Source organism: Calonectris borealis, chromosome 9 (assembly GCF_964195595.1).
Source record: "Calonectris borealis chromosome 9, bCalBor7.hap1.2, whole genome shotgun sequence".
In the NCBI taxonomy this organism is placed as follows: domain Eukaryota; kingdom Metazoa; phylum Chordata; class Aves; order Procellariiformes; family Procellariidae; genus Calonectris; species Calonectris borealis.
The window spans coordinates 11,459,608-11,487,560 of NC_134320.1; the positions used below are offsets into that span (position 1 = coordinate 11,459,608).

The 27,953-nt window shown below is 37.8% G+C and overlaps 1 protein-coding gene across 2 annotated transcripts; it reads left to right on the forward strand.

The window, feature by feature from the left end:
* On the forward strand, positions 1-23,825 carry DAW1 (dynein assembly factor with WD repeats 1). 2 transcript variants are annotated; one of them, XM_075157630.1, is made up of 13 exons: positions 1-90; positions 1,380-1,452; positions 4,157-4,301; positions 7,327-7,385; positions 8,052-8,174; positions 9,840-9,939; positions 12,526-12,633; positions 13,675-13,781; positions 17,043-17,145; positions 17,546-17,660; positions 18,743-18,819; positions 22,285-22,447; positions 23,098-23,825. In XM_075157630.1, exons 1-13 carry the CDS (start codon positions 51-53, stop codon positions 23,130-23,132), a joined length of 1,248 nt encoding a protein of 415 aa, XP_075013731.1. In that variant the 5' UTR covers positions 1-50; the 3' UTR covers positions 23,133-23,825. The 2 variants fall into 2 exon arrangements, with proteins under 2 accessions (XP_075013731.1, XP_075013733.1); XM_075157632.1 differs by having other exon boundaries at positions 33-90; positions 12,550-12,633; positions 23,098-23,209.
* Positions 23,826-27,953: the final 4,128 nt, after the last annotated feature.

A 27,953-nucleotide genomic window follows, 5' to 3' on the forward strand; every position in this document is an offset into this window, starting at 1 on the left:
TTTGGGCGTTGCTATGGTAGCGGGCCGAAGCCCGGGGCCGGCGGCGGAAGATGAGGCTGAGGCGGCTGCTGCTGCGCTACTACCCGCCGGGTGCGGAGCGGAGCGGAGCGGGGCGGGGTGCGGGGAGCCCCTGCCCCTGCCCTGCCAGGGGCTGTGCCGGCACGGCGGGGCTGGGGCCGCGCGCGGGGGCTGCCGTTGGGCGCGCGGCGGGCGCCTCTGTCAGGGAGGCGCGGGGTGTGTGTGGGTCTCCTGTGGTGGAGGTTTTCCTCACCTCTGTCGTGGGCTCGGGCAGGAGTAGGCGGGTGGATCGCGCACCTGCAGCGGGATTGACTTCACGTGCGGGTCTTTTGGCGCTGCGGTCGGTTGAGAGGCTTCCGGCTGGAAGCAGCGCATCGCCGGTCGGGCTGTAATTAATGACTTACAATTGCGAAATCAAGGCAGTCTTATTCGTGTCGCAGTAAGGAGCTTAAAAAGTCAAAAGTGGCAGTAGTTGGCACCAAAAAATGTGTATGTGTTATCAAAAGGCCTGTTTAGCAAAAAGTTGCCACATTTCTTATTTTTCCTTTCTTTGTTTTGTGACTTTCCTGAGCAGAACCATGCTTTGAAAAGCTATTCTGCTAAGCCGTTTTCATCATTTACTATGCACTCAATCAGGAGACTGAATGGATTTTCACAAGTGAAACAAGATGGAGCTGGCCAGCTCAGGAAGTGTATTGTAGTAACAGATCTTTCTTTCAAATTAAATATTTTTCTTCCAGACTTGGTAAAATGCAAAATGACATAAAAATTCATCTAAGTTATCCTTTCCCACAGAAAACCAAGGAGCAGTAGAAGTCTTTAACAACTGTTTCAAAACAGGAAGCGGTTAAACATTTTAATACTTCAGCTCAGTAGAAGGTGCAGAGGTGCCAGAGCATACCTAGAAATGGAAAGTGTGTTATGATTTTCTACACATTACTGCACACAGGCCTTTGCAAACACTGAAATAAATATAACAGGTTTTGTAAAATGTGTTCTCCGGGCTTCTTGGAACACCAAACTACAGCAAGTATCTTCAGGACAGCTTCTTTGAAAATAGAGCTGATGAAATCATGCAAAAAGTTGTTGGGGAAAAACGAGCTTGTTCATTTCCATAATAGAAAAACGGCTTATAAATAATAATAATGTTTAATATCTTTCATCATATAAACACATCAGAGCTGTTCATCACCCTGCTAACTCTCAGCAAGAACAACCAACCTCCTTGTAGTTTCAAGAACTGGAAGTAGGTCTGCTGAAGTCAGTGAAGCAATGAAAGTGGAAACATTGCAGTCTACAATGCATGTTATAAAATCCCTGACATCTAATTAAGACCTTTTTATCACTTTTTTTTTTTAAAGGAATTATTCTGGAATATGTACAAGGTGGTGAGATAAAGACTAAATCTATAGATCTGCTTAATCTTGGACCTGAGTAAGTATGATATTATTTCAGATAACAGCACACTCTGCTGTTTTATAGCATGCTCAGATACAACTCTATTTGACTGTTTTAAACATAATTGTGGTCAGCTATGTCTTTGTCCGCTAAAACACACACAGAGAAAAGAAAATAACATAGTCAAATCATTCTCCTACTATTTTAAATACAGAATCTTGCATTCTAGCTGATTATTACCGTCATGCTTTTCTGTTCAGAGGTGAAGCCTCTTTTTGCTTATAGAGTTATGATTATCAAGATGCCTGTACAAAGCCAGCAGAAATATACAGCGGTTAACGTTGTAATGTGATGAATGACACAAGGTCTTAGGTCCTGTAATAGTATTTCTGGTCTTCAGAATGTTTTCAAAAAGTGAATCTCACTCAGCCCCAAGTTACATTGGTTTAAATGACCTCTGTTGAAATCACTGCAAATAACAACTAGACATCAGTTCAGATCTCTCCTGTTAATTAATTAATTCTCCTAACAACCATAGGTAAGGCGGTGTAAGATAGGCAAGTCAGTCATTCCCTCCCATAACTAAGTTTCCGCTTCTATTGCAGTTTTCTGGTTTCTTTTGTTGCAAACATAATTGCAGTTGGGTCCTTTGAAAGAATAAGTAGGAGTGCATAATCTGATTTTCTAGTCTCCTACAGATGATGAAAGAAATTGCAGGAGCTTGGTATATCTAAAAATCAGGGATTGGCCTAACTGATGAAAAAAAAATACAATGTATTTCAAAGTCAAGTTTAAATTTAAGTTTGATAGGATATCTTTAGGTAAGATAGAAGGCAGAGGTCAATTCATGAGGAAGCAAGTGAGACTTGCTATGTGGAGGACAATTCTCAATCACATCTGGCTCTGGTTTTCAGCCAGTTGGAAGGCACCAGTCTGAAACTCTTTTATGTCTCCCTTGTGAGGAGTAGGATGAATTTCTTGTAATGAGAATGTTGACTTGACAAGTTACTATGCTGAATTAGCTTTAATACTGCTATATGTAATTTATGCACCAGTGCTTGAGAATTTATTTGACTGGCTATTTTGTGCATTCAGTGACAGAATATAACGGTATGTCACAGAATCAGAGAATTGTTTAGATTGGAAGGGACATCTTGACATCACCTAAAGCGGGGTCAGCTAGAGCAGGTTGGCTAGGACCATGTGTAGCTGGGTTCTGAGTATCTCCCAGATGGAGACTCCACAACCTCTCTGTGAAACGTGGTGTTCTGGTGTTTGACCACCCTCACAGCAAAAAAGTGTATTTTTGTGTTCAGATTGAATTTCTCTCCTTTTTTTTTTTTTTTTTTTAATTTGTGCTCCTTGATGCTTGTCCTCTTGGCGGGCAGTACTGAGAAAAGTTTGGCTCCCTCTACTTCATTTCCTCTCGTCAGTTATTTGTACACGTAAAAAGTATGGAACACTTCACGAATTTGTATGTTATATCTAGTGGATTTTTTCACAGGACTTTTTGGCTGGCATCAAACACCATGGAAAGATTATCAGGATTTATGCAGCTCTCAAACTATTTCTTCTGCTTTCCTCCAGCTAATGTCTTCCTCTAGGCACCCAAAAGAAAAAAATGAAAAGAAAGCTGAGAGCCTTAATATGGTTTTGGTCATAGTAGTCAGCCTACATGCTCTACTCAGCCAGCTCTAGTAGGAAGGGCTTCAGAAAGAAGGAAAAAAAGCTACCATTAAGTAAAGCTGCCAAGATCCATGGAGTTTATTAGGCAGAAGAGCATGAAGCAATATGATTGTCTTAATATCAATATTGATATGGAAGAGTCCTTACAGGTGGGCCAAAGTTAGTAGACGTTGTAGGCTGCACATGCAAGATGAAAAATCCAAACTTATAAATTGTTTATTTTTGTCTACCTGGAAACATCCAGCTCAGTACTCTGGATAAAACATAGCGAGTCACTTTATGGAAGAAGTAAGTTGTCTGGTATTACTTAATGGGAGTATAAACACTGAGAGGACACTGATTTATGGGGATGTTAGTGGCTCCCATTTAGAGGGCTGACACAGAAAATCCCCTTTAGACTGCAATAATTTACATACTAACAGAAATGCTAGGTTTTCTTGCTAGGACCAGTTTTAAGTGTATGTTGGTTCTTTGACTGCCAGGTATTGTTAGCCCTCAGTTTCTCATGGATGGCCAGGAATCAGATTGTGGACCACGTTATAGAAGTTATTATCATAACTAAGAGTTATAGGAACAAGCATAGATTTGTGAAGCCACAGACAGAGATAGTTTTAATACTTTCCATATATAATTTATCTTGTTGCTACTTCGTGGGCAATTCATTGGGAATTTATGAAATTCCACTTTAATTTAGATATTTATTCCAAAACTGTCAGTTTTGGATACATGTCTCTCATGTCTGACCCTCTGTGGAAACTCTTTGAAAAGGTAAAGTTCTTGCCAAGCTAAAATTTTATAACTTAAATCTTACTGAACAACTTTAGTAAGAGAGAGAAGGAGGTACAAAAACCAAGAAAGATTTATCCATATTTCTTTCAGCTGTTAAAGAATGAGGTAAGTGCATATCATTGAATTGCTTACTTCAGTTTCCCTGCAAATACATAATATGCTTGCTTTTATAATCATAATTATTGCCAGAGGATGAAATCTAGTGGGTTTTTTTTTAGTTTAGTTTAGTTTTGTTTTGTTTTGTTTTTTTTTTTCTCATAATTAGCACAGATGCCATAGCCTTAGTAGAAGAAATTCGAAAAGGAGAACCTCTCATCACAGCTTCCTGCAAGGAACATGTCATTCATTTAGTACGGAGATTGCAAGAGAAGCTAGGGGAAAAAGAGGATCACAAGTTCTATCTTTTTAAGGTCAGAGGCATCTGTAAAATAATTTGGGGGATTTTGAGGTGTTTCAGTTGTAATGTTGCGAGTATATTTCCACTGCTGCATGTTGTGCCTGAAAGCAAAATTTGGATTTTATGACCAATTTCTTGGCTCTTTTCAATCACCTCTGCACTGTTTAAAGCGACTGAGTCTGGCCTGATTATGTCTGCCAGGAATTCCCCCAAAAGGCTGGGAGGTATAACTCTTCCTAGACAGTGTTTACACAGGCTTATGTACAAGGGTGTGTTTTGGATGGAGAGAAATAATTCTCTTATTTGTCAAATAAGACTCTGTGGAACAGCGACACCCATAGCCATGTTTAAACAAAACTTGTAAATAGACCCCAAGTAAATTTGCTGCTAGGAAAGGCCCAAAATATTTTCATACCCTTGTCTACTTGTTCTTCATTTTGTGAAAATTGTGTTTATTTTAGGTATTCTGCTACATACAGTATTATTGATTGTCATTACTTTCTGTCATTACTGTTATGTTTGAAAATCAATAGTTTGATCTTCAGCTTACAGACAGCACCTTGTAAATTTATTTTAAACGAGTAAGATTTTTAAGAACAATTATTAGAGAGATCTTTCACGGCTTCAAATCCAGGATTCAGTCCACCAGAAGAGAATAGGTTTAATTGTATTTAATTGTGGAAATAAAAATAAAATTGCTTCCAGAAATTGCATGTTGCAATCTGAAATAATTAAGTGTTGTATCTTTATTCTGTCAGCAGATGGCAATGTGTAGCTGTCAAAAATTGGTGGTCAGTGCTATGTTATTGATTGTTACCTTAAATTTAGAGAGAAAAGGGAGTAGTTTTGTGTTGGCTTGTTTGGCTAAAAAAACCCTTACATGTTGCTAGATATACCTTGGGTTCTTTTGGCCAACAATACATATCTCTGTGAATTCTGCAAGGATCTGTGTATTTAACCTTGAAAACAGAGCTATGTAATAAGGCATCTTAAATTTAAAACGTTTCTGTTCTGTTTTAAGGTATACTCTCAAATGAGATAATGCCTTGCTTTTTAAAAGATTTTTGAATTGTTTATTCATCACAGAGGCTGACAAATCATCAAATGCTTGTCCCAATTTCAGTGTAAATAACGTATTTGTTCTTCGTTGGGTACAGTGCCATGTTTGATCTCTATTTGGAAATACTAGAAGCAGGCAGATCCAATCAGTGCTGGCTTATTTCCTTCACTCAAGAGTAGTTAGAAGTGTGTGAAAAGAACTTTTTTTTATATTTCAGTTCCATTTAATGCTTGTAAACAAAACATGAGTATCAGGTGCTTCTGAACTACTAATAAAATAAAAGAAGTGGGTGGGGGTGAGAATTTTTTTTTTCCAAACAATGTTCCATATGTTTGCATTGTTTGGAAATGAATATTTTTTCCTGTTGCACTGGAGCATAGTCTTAAATGAGAGTATAAACCCATCTTTTTGTTATTTCCAGTAATTGTGGTGATGGTGTTGTGTTAGGCACCCTGCAGAGAAACATTTTCCTCCCTTTTTTTCCACAATTGTTAAATATGTTTGCTGTTCAGAGCTGCCTGCATGGAGCCCTAAAAATGTCATGGATCAAATTTCCATAAATTTACATAATTATCCATTCTCATATGCAGATATTTGTATACTGTGGCTGTTTTTAAAAAAGCAAAATATTTTTGTCATTTCCACATCTTGGTTGCCCATTCCTACTGCTGCAGCTGAAAGTACAACTTGTCTTACTTTTTCTAGAGAACAGAAATTGCTGTTTCTCTAACATAAAATACCTTTTCTGTTTCTCTCTCTCTCTCTCAGTCCTTCACTTGACCGTTGTTATTTCTCTTCCATTTTGATCAGTCCCTACTCTTCTGAGTACAAGATCTCTGAGGTCCTTTCATTTTCCTTTTGGAGACAGGCAGCTGAGAAAGTTAGAGACAAGAACAGAAAGTTGAAGCTCTGGTAATATGTCAGGGATTAAATGGCATTGTTCATAAATCATTTCTTCTTCATTCTTACACTAAAGAGACAACCTAGTGGACCACTGTTGTATTTTTAACATCCCTTTACTTCACTGTCAGCAATTGCTGTGATTTCCCACGTTATGATTTTATTATGCTTTAGACTCGAGCAGAAGCCAGCTTGTAATAGGTAAAAGTTGTTCAAACGCAAACCCTGTTATACAGTAGCTACTTTATTCAAACACAAACCAGACTGTATTTTTTTTGGTCATTTTCAAAGAATTGTGGCACACTGACTTTCATTGGCAGTATCTGAAACCATTTTCACCTATGTTTAATAAACCTTAATATGTATTATTATGGGTTTGAGATAATTTACATGAAACATATATACTATCTGATTAAAGCAATGTTAGAAAAACAGTGACCTCCATAACCTAGACAATACAGGCAGACATGAAATTTAAATTTCCTCTTTGAATATCTGTCTTGATAAGTATCTTTGTTATGGTTCTGCATGTCTTTTTTGTCATGACCTCATAGGACATAGATGTAGCTTATTTCTGTTCTTCCTGTTTTTTAAAACAAAATCATATACTATCTGAAAAAGCATCCCATAACCTAAAAGACTCAAAATACTCAATTCAGCTGGATCTCTTGATTCACTACATAAGGCTTAATATTAGTTGGGATTTCTTGCATCAGTGATCTCACCAGGCATAGTGTCCTCACTCATTTGTTTTTGCACTTTCAGCTCTGGTCTAGGGTTACTTACTGGTCTCAGAGAAGGTGGAGAAAAAGCAAACATGGAGGAAAAGACAGTTCATTCAAGTAAAATATAAATTTGAAATCAATACTATATAATATCTGCAGTGATAACCTGCAGAGACATGGGAGATTTTTTACTTAAGGATTAAAGTATTACAGCTGTAACTGCTAATCTGACAGGAGGAGGAGAAAATATTAACCTGTTGAATATTTGGAGCAATTTTTGTTTGTTTGTTTTGTTTTTGTTTTTTTAATTGCATCAGATGTTGTTTTCTTCTCCCTCCCCGCCTCTATTTCAGGTACTTAGAGCACATATATTGCCACTGACTAATGTAGCATTTAACAAATCTGGTTCCCGGTAAGTTGTTTTCAAATTCAAAATACATAATCTCTAATCGAAGTTTTGTATTTGTAAATTAAATTGTAAGGGAATTTCAGTGCTTTTATCTTGCTGCAAAAAGAATTCAGCTGTGCTGCTTATAAGCAGCTTCAAACATGGTGGAGACTTGATTTCAGGCCTCTGTGGGAGAACCAATGGGAGATGCAAAAAAGTAGCGGGTGAGATTCAATTTATGTAATTTTTTTCTTCCAAGGTGATAGTTTGTTGACAATTACCATATTTCAGAAAGAAGCACCTTCATGGCAATAAAGTGAATATTATTAAAAGCTAAATGAGTCTTTGACATAAATTCATTTGGGACTTTCACTGTAGTGGAATTTCATGTTAATGGATTTCACTGTGGACATATGCCTAATCATTTTTTCCTTCATGTCTGGAAAGCAGCAGCTTGCTTTTTAGTTGAAATACATTAAAGATTAGAAACAAGTTTTTTTTAATGAGTAATATTTACAAAAAAAAAAAAAGAAAAGGAACCTCTATGGTCATTAATCTATATTTTTGAAAGAAAGAGATTTAGGGTCTGAGACAGTGCTAACTGAAATCTGTGGAAATAACTCATTTGACTATGCACCAGGACCAGTAAGATATTTACTGTATTCAGAAATTAATCTCTCTTTGTTTTAGCTTTATCACTGGAAGCTATGACAGAACTTGCAAAGTGTGGGATACTGCGTCAGGAGAAGAGCTACGTACACTGGAGGGACACAGAAATGTTGTTTATGCAATAGCTTTCAATAATCCCTATGGGTAAATATATTTTCTCTGAGATACATCATAATTGCTTATCATGTTATTTTGCAAATGCAGCACTGTTACTTAAATTTTAACATAAAATAGACTATCTCAAATTGAAAGAGTTCAAATCCTGAATTTGTAAAGTTCAACTATAGCTAATCACCATGGGATGACACTGTATATTATTTGTATAAGAGATACATTCAAGCATGTTTTTTGCTGTAATTTTTTAAAATTAAATTTAGAAAGTCAAAGTATAAATTCCATTAGATATTCAGTGTCTTGAAAAATACATATAAGTCAGTTTAATATATTGAAAAACCGATTTATTTCAATAATATCTACATGATCAGATTGTGTTCTGAATGTTAATTGTTCTTTACTGCTTCCATGTAATTGTATATGATGTGAGATAAAAGTACTTATGACAGCTTGTGTTGCTTCAGTTAAGGAGAAAGAACATTTCTGTCATAACAAAAGTGGATTTCTCCATTTGGTATTACATATGCATTATTATTTAGGACATGATTTAGAAGTGTCAGAGCTGTTGAGTAATTTTTATAAAATCCACAGGGTGCCACTGTGTGAATGTCAAACATGAATCTGTGCATGTTTTGTTTTCTGCAATAACTGTTTGCCCTAGGTTAGAATTGCCACCTGTTAGGTGAAGGGAATTACATGTTAGCTACTGAAATTTCATTGTCATTTTCTTCCTGAGAAAGCTGTCGTGTGTAAGTATAAATCATTTTGCTTCTCTGCAGAATAAGAGAAATTAATTCCTATTTTTATATTGAATCACATTACTTCTTTCACTGTCAGATGTCCTATCTATCAGTTAAGCAATACACAGTTAACATCAGGAAATAAACATTACAGACTTGTTCTTACGCTGTTTGGAGCATGATCATTTCCTTCTAAATGAAAAGACTTTATCCAACCTAGAAACCGCTAAATCTATGTCTTTTATTCTGATACTCTTCTTTACTTTAAAAAAGCAATTAATGAAACTCGTTCACATACTTTGAAGAAACTAATGTATGACAAAAATCTGTGCAAAGATCAATAACTAAACTGTAACATAAAAGTGGAAAAGCAATATATAGTGACCGAAAATCTGATGAGAACCTTGAGCTACTTTTAAATGAAAAGTTCAGTAAAAAAGGAACTTTTTTTTTTCTGCTAATCTTTAGGTTCCAATACAGTGTCCCTTGCTACATTTTCTGGGTACCTCACTTCAGTTCAGTCTTGCTCCAACTGCAGCTGGTCACAACGCTTCCACTACTTCAGTGGGAGTGGAGTTCGACTTCTGAAATTTGGGAAACTACTTATAAAAAGAGTTTATAACTGTTGATAAACAAACAGATGCTATCTGATGAAATGACATAACTTTTAAATACATCTGGAAGTACAGCAGATAACCTCATCCCTAATGTAGGTCAGTCATCAGTTATGAACACTTCTGTGCTAATAGATAGACACAGTGGCCGTTTTAGAAACTAATTATGTCTGCTAATTTTTTCCCTTAATGTAACTTCTGTTTGTGAAATGTTGTAGTGTGGCTGAATGCACCAAAATGCGTGCAAGCTTCAACAACTGGGTATTGTTTCTGTGAGTTCTACTGTCTTTGAAGTCAGAAGTTTTTTTCTAAATAAAAATGACAAGATTTTTTCCATTTAGGGACAAGATTGCCACTGGATCTTTTGATAAAACCTGCAAACTGTGGAGTACGGAAACAGGAAAATGTTATCATACTTTCAGAGGACATAGTGCAGAAATAGTGAGTACTGATGGACGTTTGTTATTCCTTTATGCTTCCACACACCATCATTGATGGCTGTGGGTTCCAAGTCCCTGTGAGCTGACATTGGAAGGGGCCGCTATTCTGCTGCATCACATTCAGACATTGTGAACATTTCTATACTGCAAGAAAAGATAGTCTGACAGTTCTCAGAAATAGACTAAAACACTGTGTACAGTTTGAAAAGATATTTTTATTTTTAGTTTGTTCCAATTTCCCTTGTTTGCTAAATGTTAAAACATTTTTAAAAAATACCATAACGATTGGAATTTTCAATTTATTACACATATTTATTCCTTGATTTTTTTGTATATCCCATTTTTTTCTAGATATCTTGCTTTGCCTCTCATGTTTGCAGAACTAAATACACAACAACATCATTGCTTGTATTGCTGTCTTTCACACTGAGATCTGTACTTCATGTACAGGACCAACTGGAGCCGTAGAAGAATGAATTTCTGAAATTTTAAGTGTTTTAACTGGGAATATGTGGGATGCTGAAATGTCAAAGATATATGAAATGAAAAGTGTTTAAGCTTAAAAATGGTTGGTTTCCTTTCCAATGCACTAGGAGCCCTATTAGCAATAGCAAATATCTTGATGCACAGCATTCTAATTTAAAAGATCAGGGCAAATCCACTGAAACTCTTAATTTCAATGCAGAATATATTTTTTAATGAAAATAGCTATACAATCATTATTCAATAAAGCATTTCTGGAAATTGTTTCTGGAAACAATTGGAATTTAATTTGTAGATTGCGAGGCCTATAACTAGTGTGAGAAAATGGTGGTTTACCTTGGTGAAAGGTGAGGTTGGTTTCAGTGGGTTTTTGATTCTCTGGATAGTTTGAAACAGTTATCCCTTACCATGGAGAACATGTTGCTTATTGAGACAGGCTGCAGTGATTTTGCTTCCACAAATCAGTTAGCTAAATATTTAAAGGCCTCTCAATTTCTTCTGACTTCTGTAGGAGTTAGATTAGGCCAAAAATGTTACAAGTTGTGTTAGCAAGCAATTAGTAGAAGATAATAGCCAGCAGAAAATGATATGTTTCTCTGAATGAGATCTGTTTCTGAAAGGCCATTATTGCATATGAAACATTGCTGGAAGGGCATGTCCATAGTTATTCAGTATAAAAACAAGAAAAAACAAGAAATGGACATAGTGAAAATGCACCAGTGACATGAGCTACAGTTTTCCTTTTTACATGGTACCTCCTATTCTTTATTAGCAGAACAATCACATTGAATAATTACAGAGAATGGGAAGATGACTACATGATTTTTTAATGTGAAAAATGAATTAAGGATGTTGTTGAGCTTTTGTTCTTGCTTTTTCATAAATAAGTATTATGTTGTGGGGATGCCCTTGGCAAATGGCCTAGATAATGACACCTGTTAAGATAAGAGTGTGAGCGTACAGAGTGTGTTTGTGGGTACTGTCTGGAGGATATTTGCCCCAAACTGATCAAGTTAAAGAGGAAGCCTACCGAATAACAGTGTTAGGGAATCCTGCCAGTCAGATTGAACAGTAACTGGAGAATCTCAAAGAGAATTTTGAAATAAAGAAGTAGCAAAGCCCTGAAAGAAGTATAAAAGAATCAAGACAATTTATAACAGGGTGGGGGAGACATTAGTCTGGAAGCAGCAGTTGTCAAACCCTGCCCTGGTGCTTCCAGAAGTCACCCTGGGCATTACAATCTCTGCCTAGACCAGAGAGCATAGCCTTCCTCTTGGAGACACCACGAAGAGTCTGCATCCGGCTAGTGGATTGTCAGTACGAGAATCAAGAAAAGAGGCCCCCTTGTCCTCCCCGTAAGATGTGCGTGTGTGAATTTGGATGCCTTCCCTCTGGTGTGTGGATCAGCAGAATGTAGGAAGTGGTGTGGGTTCAACTAAAGCTAGAGCACTCATGCCTCCTAGGGGAGGTGTGTGCAAGTAGGGGAACATATACTCCTACGAAAGGGGGGTGCGCTTGTAACCCACTCATCTTGTGAGAAGGGATGAGCGTGCATGCAAGAGTGTGAAAGTGCGTGTGTGATTAAAACATCGTGGAGTTATAGGAGGAGGTTTATAAATTCATAACTTTTTATTAAGATTGCATAAGTTTATCTGTTGTATGACAGATACCGGTATTGAATATATAGTTCTCTGCCAGTTATGCGCTCTTAATAAATTAACAAACTGCTTCAGTCTTTATTTTGATTAAAACTTTGTGAACTAAATAATTTCTCCCTGTGACACAAAATGAAGCACCTAAATAGTGAATTTTAATCCAGGCTCAGAAAATAATGCAGGAAATCTTCCAGTAAATCTTTTTAATGCATTGCCATTGCAAAGCAGCCAATTAGTCCATTTGATTTGAGTAGTCATCCAGAGCTATCTGATAAGGATTTGTTGCTCTTCTAGTGAACTGTTGGAAGAACTCTGCGATTTTTCTGTATGCCATAAAATATTAAGTCAGACTTCTGTCTTGTTTAAAAATATTAATCCCGAGCCATTGTTTTTGAGGAACTGTATATGAATACTCTCCCACTTTTTCCATCCAACATTTCTTGCTACAGGTGTGTTTATCATTTAATCTTCAGAGCACATTGGTTGCAACTGGAAGCATGGATACCACCGCCAAATTGTGGGATATAGAGAAAGGAGAAGAAATAGTCACTTTAAGTGTATGTTTGCCTTCCTTATGTTTTTAAAGGTGTTCCTTGCTTTCTTAGTTTTCTAACTGAGATAAATATCAGTATAACCATTACAACAGTTTCAAAACTCGAACTCGCAGTTTTTCTGTTACCAGGTGGGTCCCACAGTGACTGCAGTTACAAAACAGATTAAGAAAACTTGAAGGGTATGATAAAACTATGGTGTTTTATAAGAAGTCCTGTTTATCAAAAGACAGATTTTCTCGTTTCAGTGACATTACTGCTATAGATCAGAATGCCTTCCATCGCTCATTAAAACATATTGCTATACTGTATATTATGACCTCCTCTGCATTAACATAAAGTAACTCTGAGAACATTAATGTCAGACACTACATCTCTATGGATCTTCTTCCTGTAAACATCAGCAGAGTAAAGCCATCCAATTATCTCTAGATTGTGATGTCTTTTTGCTCTATGTGCCTTGCTGGGATTCCACAGGGTCAGATTGTCCTATGGTGTTTCAATGCATTTCTCTCGCACAAATCCTAAATAACAGGTAGTGCATAAGCTTCCTTTGGTGTATGTGGCCTATAGAGTGGGGGAGGCATTTGCTCCTTCCTCAGAGCCCTGAGCAGAGCAAAGAGCAGTGGAAGGTATGGACCTTTAGCTTACAAGTATGCTTACATTTATTTTTCTAAACCTCTCCACCAACACTGATGAGAAGCTGTACTGTAGTTTACTGTAAATGAATCATCTGATTTCAGTATGTATTGGTGAACACATATGATTCTGTTTAAATCAAATATGGAAAATATGCACTGGTGACATCATTGGACAATTGCTCACTGCTTAAGTGATGTGCCTGATTTTTTGCAGTTGTTGGGATATTGACTATTCCACAGTCCAGTAGATCTTTCTGTCAAAATTGTGGTATGCTGGACAAAACAGTAAATAATATATTGAAGGGTTATAAAAGGATTATGCTGCTAAAAAAAAAGCTACATATTGAACTACATTAATGGAAAGTCATAACTTGCTTTCTCATACTCTTTTTCAAAATCCTCTCAGGGGCACTCAGCAGAAATTATTGTGTTGTCCTTCAGCACCACTGGAGATAGGATTATCACTGGCTCCTTTGACCATACAGTAGCAGTGTGGGATGTTGACACTGGCAGGTACTAAAGTACTAATAAATATAATTTTACATTGCATGTTTTAATGACAAATGAAAGAGACGGTGTTGAGCTACAAATTACAGACGACGTATTTTTGCTTCATTTAGAGTATGCGTTCTTTCACCTTATAATTTGTTACTCCTGTTCCCTTTGTTCTTCTGAAAAGGAATGCTGCTCATGAAATGCTTTTGTATATGTTTTTTGTTCTAAATTTCCATCTTACTAGCACCGACGAGGCAGACAGAATAGACAGATCCTGTGTTTGTGGCTGATGAATCCTCAAACAGGAAAATATTTTATCAGCATAGAAACTCATGGTTTGGAAGGTGTCTAGAATTTCTAGTGGAACAGACTGTTTAAGTAGAAAGAAAGCATATGTTATGTCATAGAAAATTAGTCTGGTCACATTGTCTTTATAAACCACAGAGGGTCTGTTTTCCTTCTCACAGTCCTTTATGTCAGTATAAAATTATAAAGAGGAGAAAATTTGGCCCCTCTGACTGCAGAGAACAAAATGTCTTCATTATGATGCCAACAGATAATAATGTAGTAGCTAGATATGACCTTGTTGTATTAGCCTGACAAATCCACTTGTGTTTTCAACTGGAAACTCAGTATAAGTAGAATAATAAAATTATTTCCCTGATTACTGACAGAATCGTTATCTTCATAAATTATTTTATTATGTTTTCAGAGGTCATGTCTTTTTTCTTTTTGTGAGAGCAAGGGTAATATCTCTGAAATTTATATATAAAAGGAAAGTGTGTCTATAGTGATACCCTGGGGTAATAAACAATATGTATAGCTTAAAAATGAGAGTAATCATGTGTTTTAAAATCTGTGCATGTGATGTACACATAGTACATCATTTAAGGCTTGATCCTGTAAGCTTGATCCAGCAGTTTAATGTTTGGCATGTAAATACTTAGGAGGCACTCATTCAGCACATCGGACCTTTGGATTCAACTTCATTCAGCCTGGTGTTCTTGCAAATATTTTTCTTTGAAAACAGCTGCTTCTTCCAGCTTCTTGTCTGAGCCTGCGATAAAGTCAAAGTCTTAGGATTTTCATGTTACATTAATTTTTTCTAAGAAATGAATGTGGACTTCACATCAGGGTCAATACCAGGAAGTGGAGTATGAAGGAGAAAATTCTCATTTAAACACTGGCAGCTCTGGTAATTAGCTAGTGGGCAATATAATTGTGCCAGGGCCAGCATTCAGCCTTTTAGATGGCAGTTGGACATGTATACATTTAGTAATAATGAAAAGTTGCACTCAGAAAGACTGTGAGCAAATCATACTATTCTGTATACAGGTTCAGGTAAACTTGCAAAAATCTTGTAGGTGAGATTGTGTGTGCCCATCTTTCACCATAAGAAATACATGAGAAACATTGCTTTCCAAATTTGAGTTTGAACTTGAAATTTCTTTTAATTTTGCTGGCTGCCTCTGGTGAGTGCCTGTGTTCCTCAGCTTTATTCTGGGTAAGTATCCAGAATTGTCGTGAGGGAAGTTGATGTAGGGACAAAAAGTCTTAAGAAGGTTCAAGATTTTCTTCATAAAATGTTAAAATTAAAAAAAATAAAAAGCGGGGGGGGGGGGAACATGCTTTTGCAATACAGGTCTGTATTTCATCAATAATTTCTCAATGGCAGATACAGTCAGCTATAGTTCAGGTGAAGGTGTCTTCAGAGCCTCATTTGACAAATCAACAGCCTGTAACTGGGGTCAGGAGTGCTCAACACCAGCATGCTTTGAGAGAGACAGTTTCTTCTTATTTGCAATTATGGTGCAAATATTAGAGCATCCATATATTAAATTTCACTGGAAACTGAAGGCTAAAGAAGTATTATCATGACTGAAGCTGATTTTTTTGGACTTTTTAAAAAATAATTTAAATGGAAAATTTTTATGGCATTTCACAAGCCTGTTTTCTGGGTTCTTTCTAATTGCATATATGACAGATCGTGATTCCTGTGAGATGCTCCACATGCTGCTATTTATTCTGCTTATTGATCAGATATTTACATTGAAGCTTGAAGCCTGGACTGCCTTTTCGAAATTTGGAAATTAAAGCTTTTAAATTTTAAATTAAAACTTCTTTCATTATTATGTATTTTGGGTACTAGATATTACAATAATAGCAGTCTTGATGGCCAAATAAGATATTCACAAAATTAAGAAGTTTTCCACTGTTGTCTTCTGCTTGTTGATTTTTGGTTTTACTGTAAAAAGGTCTACACAATTACAACAGTGCAGGCCTTACATTGTTAGAAAGTAAAAGGAGTAATTCTGTAAAATGACATGAGTATAATCAAGTTTTTGTTATCATAAACAAATAGAAAATTCAATTGCTCAGGAGATTTGCTTTGCTGTTCATTTAGCATATATATTAATTTAGCTACCCTTATATCTTATGTAATGAATAAAAACATTTCAGTTACTTAAACTCATTTAGTTGTTTTTCTAGTCATTAGTTTATCCATTAGTTAAAGCAGTTTTCTATTAATGATATAGTGATATTAGCATTGTGATAATAACCTAATTTACTAATTCTTTAATATATATATCAATTAATCTTTTTTAGGGTTCATTGCTTTATAGGCCATTAATTCATAGGAAGAAATAACGGCTAATTGTACCCTCTCTGAAGAATTTAATGGAACTGAAGCTGCAGAATTTAATGGAACTAATATTGTCAGTCTTTGTGCAGCAAGAAGTTTAGGATTAATGAGGATTAGAAATCATATTTCAGTTTGGCTGTCATTTGCCTGTTACTTGGGAACATGCTAACGTTAAGTACCTGAATAAGTTCCATTTGATCTTCAGTGGGTTTTATAAAAGGTTTAGATTATATGGAGTTTTAAAGATGTACTGTTTACAGTTGGTTGAAGTAGGATAATGGGAGCGTAAGGTGGAAAAACTTGCTGTATGTGCTTTGTATATAGATGAATACAAGGAATCTGTCTCTGGCACTGGAAAGTCATCACATTTCACTGGAAATACATTCACTAAAATATTTTTGAAAGAGAAGAGAGAACTTTTCCATTTTATTCCTTACTGCCTCTTCGTTTCAACAATAAAAAATTGAATTGATGTAGTACTAGAATCCTAAATAAGCTGTACCACTCCATTTAATTGCTTTAATGGATAAAATGGTGAAGACTTGAGACCTTAACTATACCATTTTATAAACTTGCTTAAATTTATATGTGTATATCAAAATACACACTAAAAATGTAAATTTTCTTTTTTGTAGGATATTGCATACTTTAATAGGTCACCGAGGAGAGATTAGCAGTGCACAGTTCAACTGGGACTGTTCTCTCATTGTCACGGGATCAATGGACAAAACATGCATGGTAAGAAAGTTGAGTATGTACTGAATACAGCTACTTGATATATAAAAATATATCTTTTGTAAATGGAGGAGCATTATTTTAAACTAGTACATGTAATTCGTTAAAGAATTTACAACTAAATGTAAAACCTATAAGCTTATTCATTTCAGTGAAGTCCAGTTAAATAACAATATATATATTTTAAAGCTCGTTTAATCAATACATTGAAATAAAAAATATATAGGACTTCATTAAACTGACTAACCAGTGACTCTTTATTGATTTATATCCAGGTTTCATGTTAGTGCCTTCAGTCAGATATCAGAACGGGCATATACATGTTGCTTTATGGATCAGCTAGATATCTATCAAATAACTTAGTCAAAATAAGCAAAAAAATTACCCTTATTTATTTATGCAGCTGTGGAATGCTCTGACTGGGACACATATAGCAACTTTAACAGGTCACAGTGATGAAATATTGGATGTCTGCTTTGATTATGCTGGCCAGCGTATTGCAACTGCCTCCGCTGATGGTAAGTGAAGTGACTGGGACTGCTATAACAATTGCAATAGTAGCATAAACCAACTTTTTCCTTCTGTTTTGCTTTGAAAGGAGCTTGATGAAAGTGGAGTATCATGACTCGAAACTATAGATCAAGCAATGTTTGTTGCATTATAGAAAGTTTGGCATTAAACTTAAGAAGTTTTCCCCAGTGAAAATTTTCTTATTTTTCACACTTTAATCAACTCAATATGTCTTTCCCCTTTAACTTCAAACTTGTAGGGAAATAATTCACTTATGGCTGGAAATGCATTTTAAATGTTTAGGGAAGTAGCTTTTGAGTGAAGTTTGGTTTGGGTGGCTCAAATTTAGGCTTAAATGCACAAGGTAGTTGGAATTTTAATGGTGGATTTGCTGCTAGGCTTTCCAAACACACTGCTAGAGACTACACAATAAAGAGATACTGAAAGAAGCAATTTTGTTTTGTTATTGGTATGCAGCAGTTTTGCATGCTTATTTTTTTTTTTAGGAATTGCAGTAAATAGTTTTTTGTATTCACCTGCACAGTGTTACATTATAGCGCATAATGACAATACTATATTATTTTTACGTACTTAAGTACCTGATTTGCACTTTCAGAAACACGATACCAGACTGGATGGGGGGCACTATTTGTATCTGATTTGCTGTAGTTGCTAAATTAAGACATAAGACAATGTAAAAAGTTTCCTGAAATGTAATCAATAGCTTATAAAATATAATGAATAGTTTATTAGATAGAATGAATATCTGAAATATAATGAAAGCTTTCTGAATATATTGCACATGCATTCTGAAATTAGAGACTTCAGTGGTCCATGTTCTATGTGGACATTTGTATTCACATTTTAGAAGTTTTCCAGCAGAAACTATTAAGAAGTCAACCTTTTCCAACTGGATTACAGATCCTTTTTGACACACTTTATCCTTGGAGGAAACTGTGTTAAGATTGTCTTCTATTTCTTTTGAAATCAAACCTAAGGATGAGGCCCTTCGACCATATATTAAAATGTTCTTATTGAAATGCATGCTTAAGCATAAAAATCACAAATGGCTCTTAATCTACTACAACAGGATCGGCGAGAGTCTATAATGCAGAAACAAAAAAGTGCATTGCAAAGCTAGAAGGGCATGGAGGTGAAATTTCAAAGGTAAGTTGTTTGTGGTTTGCACCTTTTCTTGTTTAATTACATGTGACATCCAATCCACCAGTTATTCCATGACACAAGAATACTGTTAAACAATGCCTGAGGGATGGGATGCCATCCAGAGGGACCTGGACAAGCTCGAGAAGTGGGCCCGTGTGAACCTCTTGAGGTTCAACAAGGCAAGGTCCTGCACCTGAGTTGGGGCAACCCTGGGTATCAATATAGGCTGGGGGATGAAGGGATTGAGAGCAAGAAGGACTTGGGGGTACTGGTGGATGAAAAGCTGGTCATGAGCCAGCAATGTGCGCTCGCAGCCCAGAAGGCCAACCATATCCTGGGCTGCATCAAAGGAAGCGTGGCCAGCAGGTCGAGGGAGGTGATTCTGCCCCTCTACTCTGCTCTGGTGAGACCCCACCTGGAGTCTCACCAATTTATAATGAGGGTGGTGAAACACTGGCACAGGTTGCCCAGAGAGGTGGTAGATGCCCCATCCCTGGAAACATTCAAGGTCAGGTTGGACAGGGCTCTGAGCAACCTGATCTAGTTGAAGATGTCCCTGCCCGTGGCAGGGGGGTTGGACTAGATGACCTTTAAAGGTCCCTTCCAACCCAAACTATTCTATGATTCTATGAATGTGGTGGTAAAATTATTAATATTTAAGATTGAGAGGTCTGGCTAAGAAGTTATCTTTACTAAAAGAACATTTGTTTCAACTAAAAGCTATTAGTCAATGATTGTTTCCAGCTCCTCACTTCTGAGCTAAGATAATACTGTGTGTGCCACTCCTATAGGCTCCAACAAAAGCCATCTCTCCATATTGTCATCTTATTTACTATTTAATTCCTTAGAATTGTGGCAGTTAGCAAGCTACTTAAGAAATCCATCCCTGGGAGGGATGGATACCTGGCTTAGTTAACATTGAAATGATTGTTTTTCCTCACCTCTTTCCTTTTTCTGAAAAAGTATATAGGTTGGGTCTCCACAATCACTTGGCAGAGAACAGGGGAGCAGAGAGGGAGATGCTGTCTGAATGTTCTCTCATTATGATCATAGTTAATAGAGCTTCTGTCTGACCTGTCCTAAATTGTACTTGGAGTCCCCAGATTCTCTGACAGAATAAGCACAAGTTTTTTAATCTCTTGATGACATCTTAAGGCTATTGCCTCACCCTTTTTCCTTGCTTAGAATCATAGAATCATTAAGGTTGGAAAAGACCTCCAAGATCATCGAGTCCAACCGTCAACCCAACACCACCGTGCCCACTACACCATGTCCCTAAGTGCCTCACCTACACATCTTCTAAATACCTCCAGGGATGGTGACTCAACCACTTCCCTGGGCAGCCTGGTCCAAGGCCTGACCACTCTTGCAGTAAAGAAATTTCTCCTAATGTTCAATCTAAACCTCCCTTGGTGCAACTTGAGGCCATTTCCTCTCGTCCTATCGGTAGTTATTTGGGAGAAGAGACCAACACTCACCTCGCTACAACCTCCTTTCAGGTAGTTGTAGAGCACGATGAGGTCTCCCCTCAGCCTCCTCTTCTCCAGACTAAACAGTCCGAGTTGCCTCAGCCGCTCCTCAGAAGACTTGTGCTCCAGACCCTTCACCAGCTTCGTTGCCCTTCTCTGGACACGCTCCAGCACCTCCATGTCCTTCTTGTAGTGAGGGGCCCAAAACTGAACACAGGATTCGAGGTGCGGCCTCACCAGTGCCGAGTACAGGGGCACGATCACCTCCCTGCTCCTGCTGGCCACACTATTTCTGATACAGGCCAGGATGCCGTTGGCCTTCTTGGCCACCTGGGCACACTGCCGGCTCATGTTCAGCCGGCTGTCAATCAGCACCCCCAGGTCCTTTTCCTCTGGGCAGCTTTCCAGCCACTCTTCCCCAGGCCTGTAGCGTTGCCTGGGGTTGTTGTGGCCCAAGTGCAGGACCCGGCACTTGGCCTTGTTGAACCTCATACAATTGGCCTCGGCCCATCGATTCAGCCTGTCCAGGTCCCTCTGCAGAGCCTTCCTACCCTCCAGCAGATCAACACTCCCGCCCAACTTGGTGTTGTCTGCAAACTTACTGAGGGAGCACTCGATCCCCTCATCCAGATCATTGATAAAGGTATTGAACAGGACCAGCCCCAGAACTGAGCCCTGGGGAACACCGCTCGTGACCGGCCACCAGCTGGATTTAACTCCATTCACCCCAACTCTCTGGGGGAACAGGACAGAAAAAACATATTTCTGTGGCAAAATACATGGAGAGTGTTATTTTCAAAACTGCAGAAGGGACTTGGAAGTATAAGGCTTGTTTCAAAAATCACTTGATCATGAGGAGTGTGCTCATGTACTTTGCTGGAAGCCTTGTCTGGCTCAATTTTGAATGCTCAGTTCCAAATACATTTTGTTACTTCCAAAATTGGATGTATTTTTCAAACTTTGTTACTTAATGCTTGCAACTTTTCATTATTATTTCAAATGGATAGTTTTCACTAGCTTCCAGGCTAGTACGCTAAGTCTGTGCTGCTTTTGTTTCATGTATTTTGTAATAGAAATATTATTATTTTGAAACTATGATGGTTCTTAACGAACAAAATTCATGTGCTTTCATTGTATTGATTTAGGTATTATAATCACTCCTCTGAGAGAATATTAAATTCAGAAGGGCTAGGTTTTCCTTACTTAATATACTCAGTGCAATATTCCACACTCAGTGTAGATGCACTGATGAATGCAGTCTGAATACATGCTGATATGTGGGTGGGTTAGGGACAGCTTCCATCAGGGTCCTTAGTGCTGGCATGATTTCTTTGCTGGAAGTGAGAATCTGCTCATCCGGGAGCATGTTGAAAAGTCAATCTATTTCTGCAGGTGTTTTGTGTAGCTGTGATCACTTGGGAAGTTTATTACTTGGAAATGTGATTTCTGGGAAACAGGTGTTTTGCTCTCAGTAATTAAGCAATTTTGCATTAAATAATACACCTGATATTGTCCAGTTAGTGCTATAAAAATGTATCTGATTATCTGGAAATGCACGCAATCTTGGCAATGAATGTTTAACAAATATGAAGACATACTAAAAATGAGTTGCCTTCAAGTGGAAGTTTTGATATTATAGAGACGTATGTTATTTAATGTATAACTCTACAAAGTATGTATAAATTTTACATTGGAATGATGACAACATTTAAATAAAGTTGTTACAGATGTAGAGCAATTGTGATTTTGGGGGATAATGTTCTGAAGTCTTGATCCTATAGTAAGGTCATTGTATATAGACCTTTGTAAATACACAAAGTTTTCAGCCACCGAAGTTTGCCAGGGTGACTCTAGTGGAATACCATCCTGCATTTTAGCTGAAAAAATGAATGCAAGAGTTGCTGGTTTCTGTTTTCCCTTTTTAACCACTAGATATGCTTCTTTTTCTAGGCATATTGACTTGCTAGGTAATATAACTCTTTTCTATATTTTTTTAAAGATATGTTTCAACCCTAAAGGCAATCGTATACTAACAGCCAGCTCTGATAAAACAGCTCGACTCTGGGATGCTGCTACTGGACACTGCTTTCAGATATTAGAGGGTCACACTGATGAGATATTCTCCTGCGCTTTCAATTACAAAGGCGATACAATCATTACAGGTAACTAATACATTCCAATATTTGTTTTTTCTTTGTTTTGAGAGACATTTTAAATCTTGTTAAGGTAAAAAAAATTAGTGCCCTGGGGCCATATCCCAAATGCAGGTACCAGCAGTGACTTAAAATATAATCAAAAAATGCTAGAAACTCACTTTGGAACTGACGCTTAAGTGAATACGGCCATGAACAAATTTGTATAAAGGCATGGGCATACCCTACCATCTGTCCTATGGGATGTACTAGCCCCAGACCAGTGACTAAGGCATTTTCTCACAATGTATTGCAGTGAGGGAAGTCCAGATGAGCAAAATGCAAAGCTTTTTATATGGGAGAACACCTTTTGTGTACTTGGCACTGCATTCTGTTCAGGTTTCATTCACTTCAGATGAAAAATCAAGAGAATGGGAAACGTGAACAGAGTATTTGTGATTGCTTCGATCTTTTGAATGAACTACAAAAATACAGGATGCAGGATGATCTCAGCTAAAAATATTGCTGTAGGTCCTGCTGTCTCTTCCTAGCCATGGACAGATAAACACTTGTCTGGATCGTCGGCATTCCAAGTAGATTGTTGATGTAGGTGTTAACAAAAATAGGTAAGTTGTGCAATACAGCTAAATGATTGCCTCACAATGTGTTTTTATTACTAGGGAGCAAGGATAACACCTGTAGAATATGGCACTGACTGAAGACAAGGAAAGATCCAGTTTGGTATATGCCTACTTCATGAGATTCACAGTCAATAAACTCAATCTTTCAGATCTGTTCTCTTTCACTCTCTTTGTTCAGCTTCAGCTTTGCTGAAGTAGAGAAGTTACCTAGATTTGGGTAGGTTTGACGTTACTGATGTCTGGTAGATATGCTATCATAAAATTACAAAATAGAAGAAGCTGGGAGGGACTTCTGGAGATTGTCTAGTACAACACCCCTGCTCAAAGCAGTGTCAACGAAGCAGGTTGCCCAAGACAATGTCCAGCCGGTTTTGAATATCTTCAAGGATGGAGACTCCACAACCTGCTGGGTGTTTGATCACTCTCACAGTAGAAAAAAATTTTTTTTTTTCTTATTTTTAAACGGAATGGTTTTTTGCATTTCAATTTGTGCGTGTTGGCTCTTCACTGGATATTGCCAAGAAGAGTCTGGCTCTGTTATCTCAGCCACTTGAGAGAAATCATGATTAGTGTGAATGAATCCGGTAGGATGGCCCCATTTCTTTGTGTGTCATTTTTTTTCTTGTAACCCTTTTAATAAAAGATAGCATTATGATAATCTTAAGTGTGAAAGGGGTGTTGTTATGCACTTGCTCTGAGTACTTTTGTATTAATTTTTTTTTGTTGTGTAATAAAGTATTAAGTTAAAATGCCAGTTTTACTACTTGTAATACAATGTCCCACTTGATATTTCTGGGGAAAACCAGCAACCATTTGTGAACTGCATTGCTATTAACTATTGCATGCATGCTGTAGTCAAACTCCCGCTCGCCCCCCCTTTCACACTTGCCCACATCTTTCCATTCATTCTATTCCTTTCTGCTCAGTCCTCATTCTTCTGTTTTCATCTGAGGTAAAAAAAATAACGTGGGTGGTGACTCCAACTCTGAATCCTGGCCCAAAGACTATAGCCAGCATAAAGAAACTCTACAGAGCAAAGATTTGGAGCCAAGGATCATGACATAAACTGAGAAATGGATGAGGATCTCCTGCAAGTTATTTGTACAATGAACTCTAACCCAGGTTTATCTCTTGCCAGCAATCGCCAACAGGCTTCACCTGTGCAGAGCTCCCCCCACCTCCTAGCAGAGCACCTGAAACTGCAGTTGCTCTTTACAGGGGAGTAGCAAAGGAACAGAGCCGACTGGTCTCTTCCAGCAGCCTTGGAAGAAGGATGAGGGGGCAAAGTGGGTAGGTTTGAACAAAGTATGTGTGGTGACTGGGAGACAAAAGGAAGAAAGGAAGTGTGCAGCAGAGAACGAATGAACTTGAAGGTATTTCGTTTATAGTGTATATCTCTGGGTGGTTATGGACTTGACTTCTAAATGTTGTTAAATTTAATAGGAAGTTACTAATGGTGATGTGTTCTGACTGTCTCTGAGTGCTTGCCATCCTTATGTGTAAAGGAAGAAAGAAAAGTGCCTGACACCACTTGGCAAATATCCTGGTTGTTTCAAGTAGTGTCGTGTTGTGGGAGAACTAAGCAGTGTGCTGCAGATCATTTAAAATTAAACCTTTAGCAGTAGGCAAAGTGGCTGATATTAATGTTACAGTAATGCTTGTGGTGTTGCCTGTTGTCTTGTGCAAAGACTTATGATATCAAAAGACTATCTCAGTAATCTGGAATTGAAAGGGGCAGGAAGGGCAATGCAGTTCTGTGTTACTTTGGAATTGCCCTGTGTCCCTAAATCAGTTTGCACCTGTACTTATAGATGTGACATGGGGGATTTCTGGCTGACAAAAATGGAGGAAAATAAGTGTAATGAAATGTGTACAAATACTGCTACATAGTTAAAAACTGAAATTTGACTTGCTGTGTAACTATCACACACTAAAAAAATTCTTTGGACTGCGATTAGGAAGTAGGTGTTTTTTTTTTTTTTTGCTTAATCTTTCAGGTTGGGTTATTTTCTGTTGCCTTTTCCTTTATGACTTTTCTCTTATACTATGCTAGTGATTCAGTGAATCAAACATCTGTAGTAGTGTTTGGCTTCAAGCTCTTGTCCTATTTTTATGCGAAATTGTGAGTGAGCTGAGGTTTCATAGACTAAGTATTGGACTGGGAGGCCATCTGGGCTCCATTTCTGACTCTCCCTAGATTCACGGGGTGAGTGGAGTTGCTTTCCAGGCTAAGTTATTCAGGTTTCCTGCTCAAATGTGAAATACTTTCACATCTGGTGTGATTCACAGCACTGCTGAAAAGCGCTGACTTGGCACCTCAGAAGAACTCCAGTAGTACTCTAGGTACCATCACATGAATGCTTTGATGTTAGGCTCTCTGCACCTTAGTTTACCCATATGTAGATTTAATAAATGACAGAGGTATATGTTAGGAGTGCATTGTATAGATGTATCATCCTGAAACCATTCTGTGTCTCTGGTAGCAGCTTGATCCCTTTCTCAAATTCCACTTCAGTCCCTGCAAGCAAAATAACATGTGTGTGCTCTAACTCTATTGCCTGGTGCCTTTTTAATCTTATGAAAGCATTTGGCTTCTACATACCTTATATTCTCCAAGCTGCCACTGTAATCACTGAGTGGTTGGAGTGGGATGTGTCTTTCAACATTATCCTGAAATGCTGGCAAACTTCATTCACTGTGACCTTATTGGAAAGGATTACCTCAGGAGACTCCTGACGTGTGCTTTAGTAAGGACTGTCATAGTGGAAATCAGATTTGCTGTATTGTTTCTGTCCTTTAGACCTCTGAATCCTTCCAGTGTGTACCTCTGTGAATATACAAGTTTGTTTTTCTGGGAAAGAAGCCCTTAGCTTGTGTCATGTAACTTCCCCAGGACAGAACATATATTTTACGAGACAAGGATGAGGATTTCCATGTAAGCATACAATGTGTACTTGGACTTTTGATGTATGCTTTTTGTATCTCTTGAAATTCAAATTCTTTTCTGAATAGGTGAGGATAACAATACTCATACCTACTCATGTTTTAGAAGTGGCATTCTGTGAGAATTTCTTTTTCAGCTCCTTCTGTGTGATCACTTGCATTTCCTGGGTAGTTAGCGAGAGGGTATGAAATGTATCCTGCTTGGTTATATTTTCCAGTTTGCTGCACTTTACTGTCTAATATTCAGCTGAAGCTGGGAGGAGGGCACAGTATCCATCAGCCAGACCTGTCTTCACTGCAAATTGTTTTAATCAGTTTGATAGTCCAGCTGTCTAATTTAACTGTCTGTCCTACTAAATGCTGTACAGCTGCAAGTTGCTTTCTGAGGGCCTATTCCTCGTGATGGCTGGCTTTAGAGTGGGTTTGAAAAATTGAAGTAGTGGCATTATGAGTTTGCTTATACTTAGCGAAGGCTTAGGAATGGCTCTGGCTTGAATTACAATTCTTAAATTGGCTAGTATGGATGTGCTTTCCTTCTCAGCTGGAATTTGTTTTATTTATCAGGTAGCTCATGTGGGCTCTTTATTTCAATGGAGTGGTGGGGTTTTTTTCCCTGACATTTTGGAAGTCAGAGTGCAGGATTCATGATGATGTTCCTATGCTCATCTGTCATGCAGCTCTGCAGGAAACTGAACAAGAGAAACAGTAAAACCAGCCTCTCCAGAAAAGTTACCTGCTGAATTTAATAGGATAACTGTAAACAGGTGACCATTTTTATCGATAGACCACGATAAAATGGTTAATTTACTTGAAGACACTGTGAAAATCTTCAGTGTTATGACAACAGAGAGGAAGATTATAGTTTTTCAGCTTCTAATAATCCCAAGATTAAAAGCACCTTCAACAAAACCAAACTAAAAATGAAGGTTTTAAACACTTAACTTCTCAATAGGTAATTCTCCTGTGCTTGAACTAATGTATCTACAGGTCAAATTCCACTCGTCATTAGGTGGGTGGTGGGCTTAACACGAGGGTGGAAGGCACCTTTCCCTGAAGCCTTCTTGCAGAGTAAGGAGGTGAGCGGGTCAGCCCTGGCTGGGACCAGCACTGCAGCAGGTGCTGAGGCAAATGTCTGCTGCTCCCATGGGTGGCCTCTGATGGCCAGGGCATCTCCTGAGGCTCATAGGGTTTGTCTTATTTAGTAAATCATGGTGCATGTCTTTCAAGTACTTATCCAGCTCCCACTTGAACCTATGTAGAAGTTTTGCATCCTCTCATTTGATAAAGTGTCACCTCTTTGTTTACTTTGAATCTGGCTCATGTGAGTTTCATTTGTTGAGTCCTAGCTTTTGTATTGGGAAAGGTAGTGAGCAGCCACCCTCTCCACACCCTCATGATGTTAACAACCTGCATCATGCTCATGTATACAGAGAGGCTGAACTCTGCACACAATTTACTCTGAGATTTTTACCTAAAATTGTATGTAGTGTGAAGTTCTCATTTATATGTAATTAAAGTTGACTTTAATTTTTTTCAGCCTTTTTTTAACGGTGGACAAGTCCTGTTCTGGTTTACTAAGTGTTGGTTTCCTTTTCTGCTTAGCAGTAGAAATACTTTTACACCTAGGCAGTAGGGCAGTAAATATCTGTGCAAACTTAAACAAGCAGAAGAAACTCCTAACCTTCTGTCTCCCCACCCCCCTGCCCACATTTGCAGGTACTGAAAGCAGCTAGGACGAGCACTAATAGAGATTTGGTATGTTGGGAGTTATTCTGGGGTTAATTCTCGGCAATGAACATGTGATTTCTCTTTATTTTACTGTGATACTGAGAATGTTATGATTAGCCTTGTATCACTCAAATGAATTGTGGAACCTGAGTAAAGCCGTAGCTTTGGTACTGAGGTAAGACCCGGAGCTTGCTCTGACTTGTTTTGGTTAGGGCCATGGGTCA

Coding starts and splice junctions, on each gene's coding strand:
- DAW1 (XM_075157630.1), top strand. CDS start 51: ATGAGGCTGAGGCGGCTGCTGCTGCGCTACTACCCGCCGG. Junction 1,453..4,156: donor CTGCTTAATCTTGGACCTGA/GTAAGTATGATA, acceptor TCTCATAATTAG/CACAGATGCCATAGCCTTAG. Junction 12,634..13,674: donor AAGAAATAGTCACTTTAAGT/GTATGTTTGCCT, acceptor AAATCCTCTCAG/GGGCACTCAGCAGAAATTAT.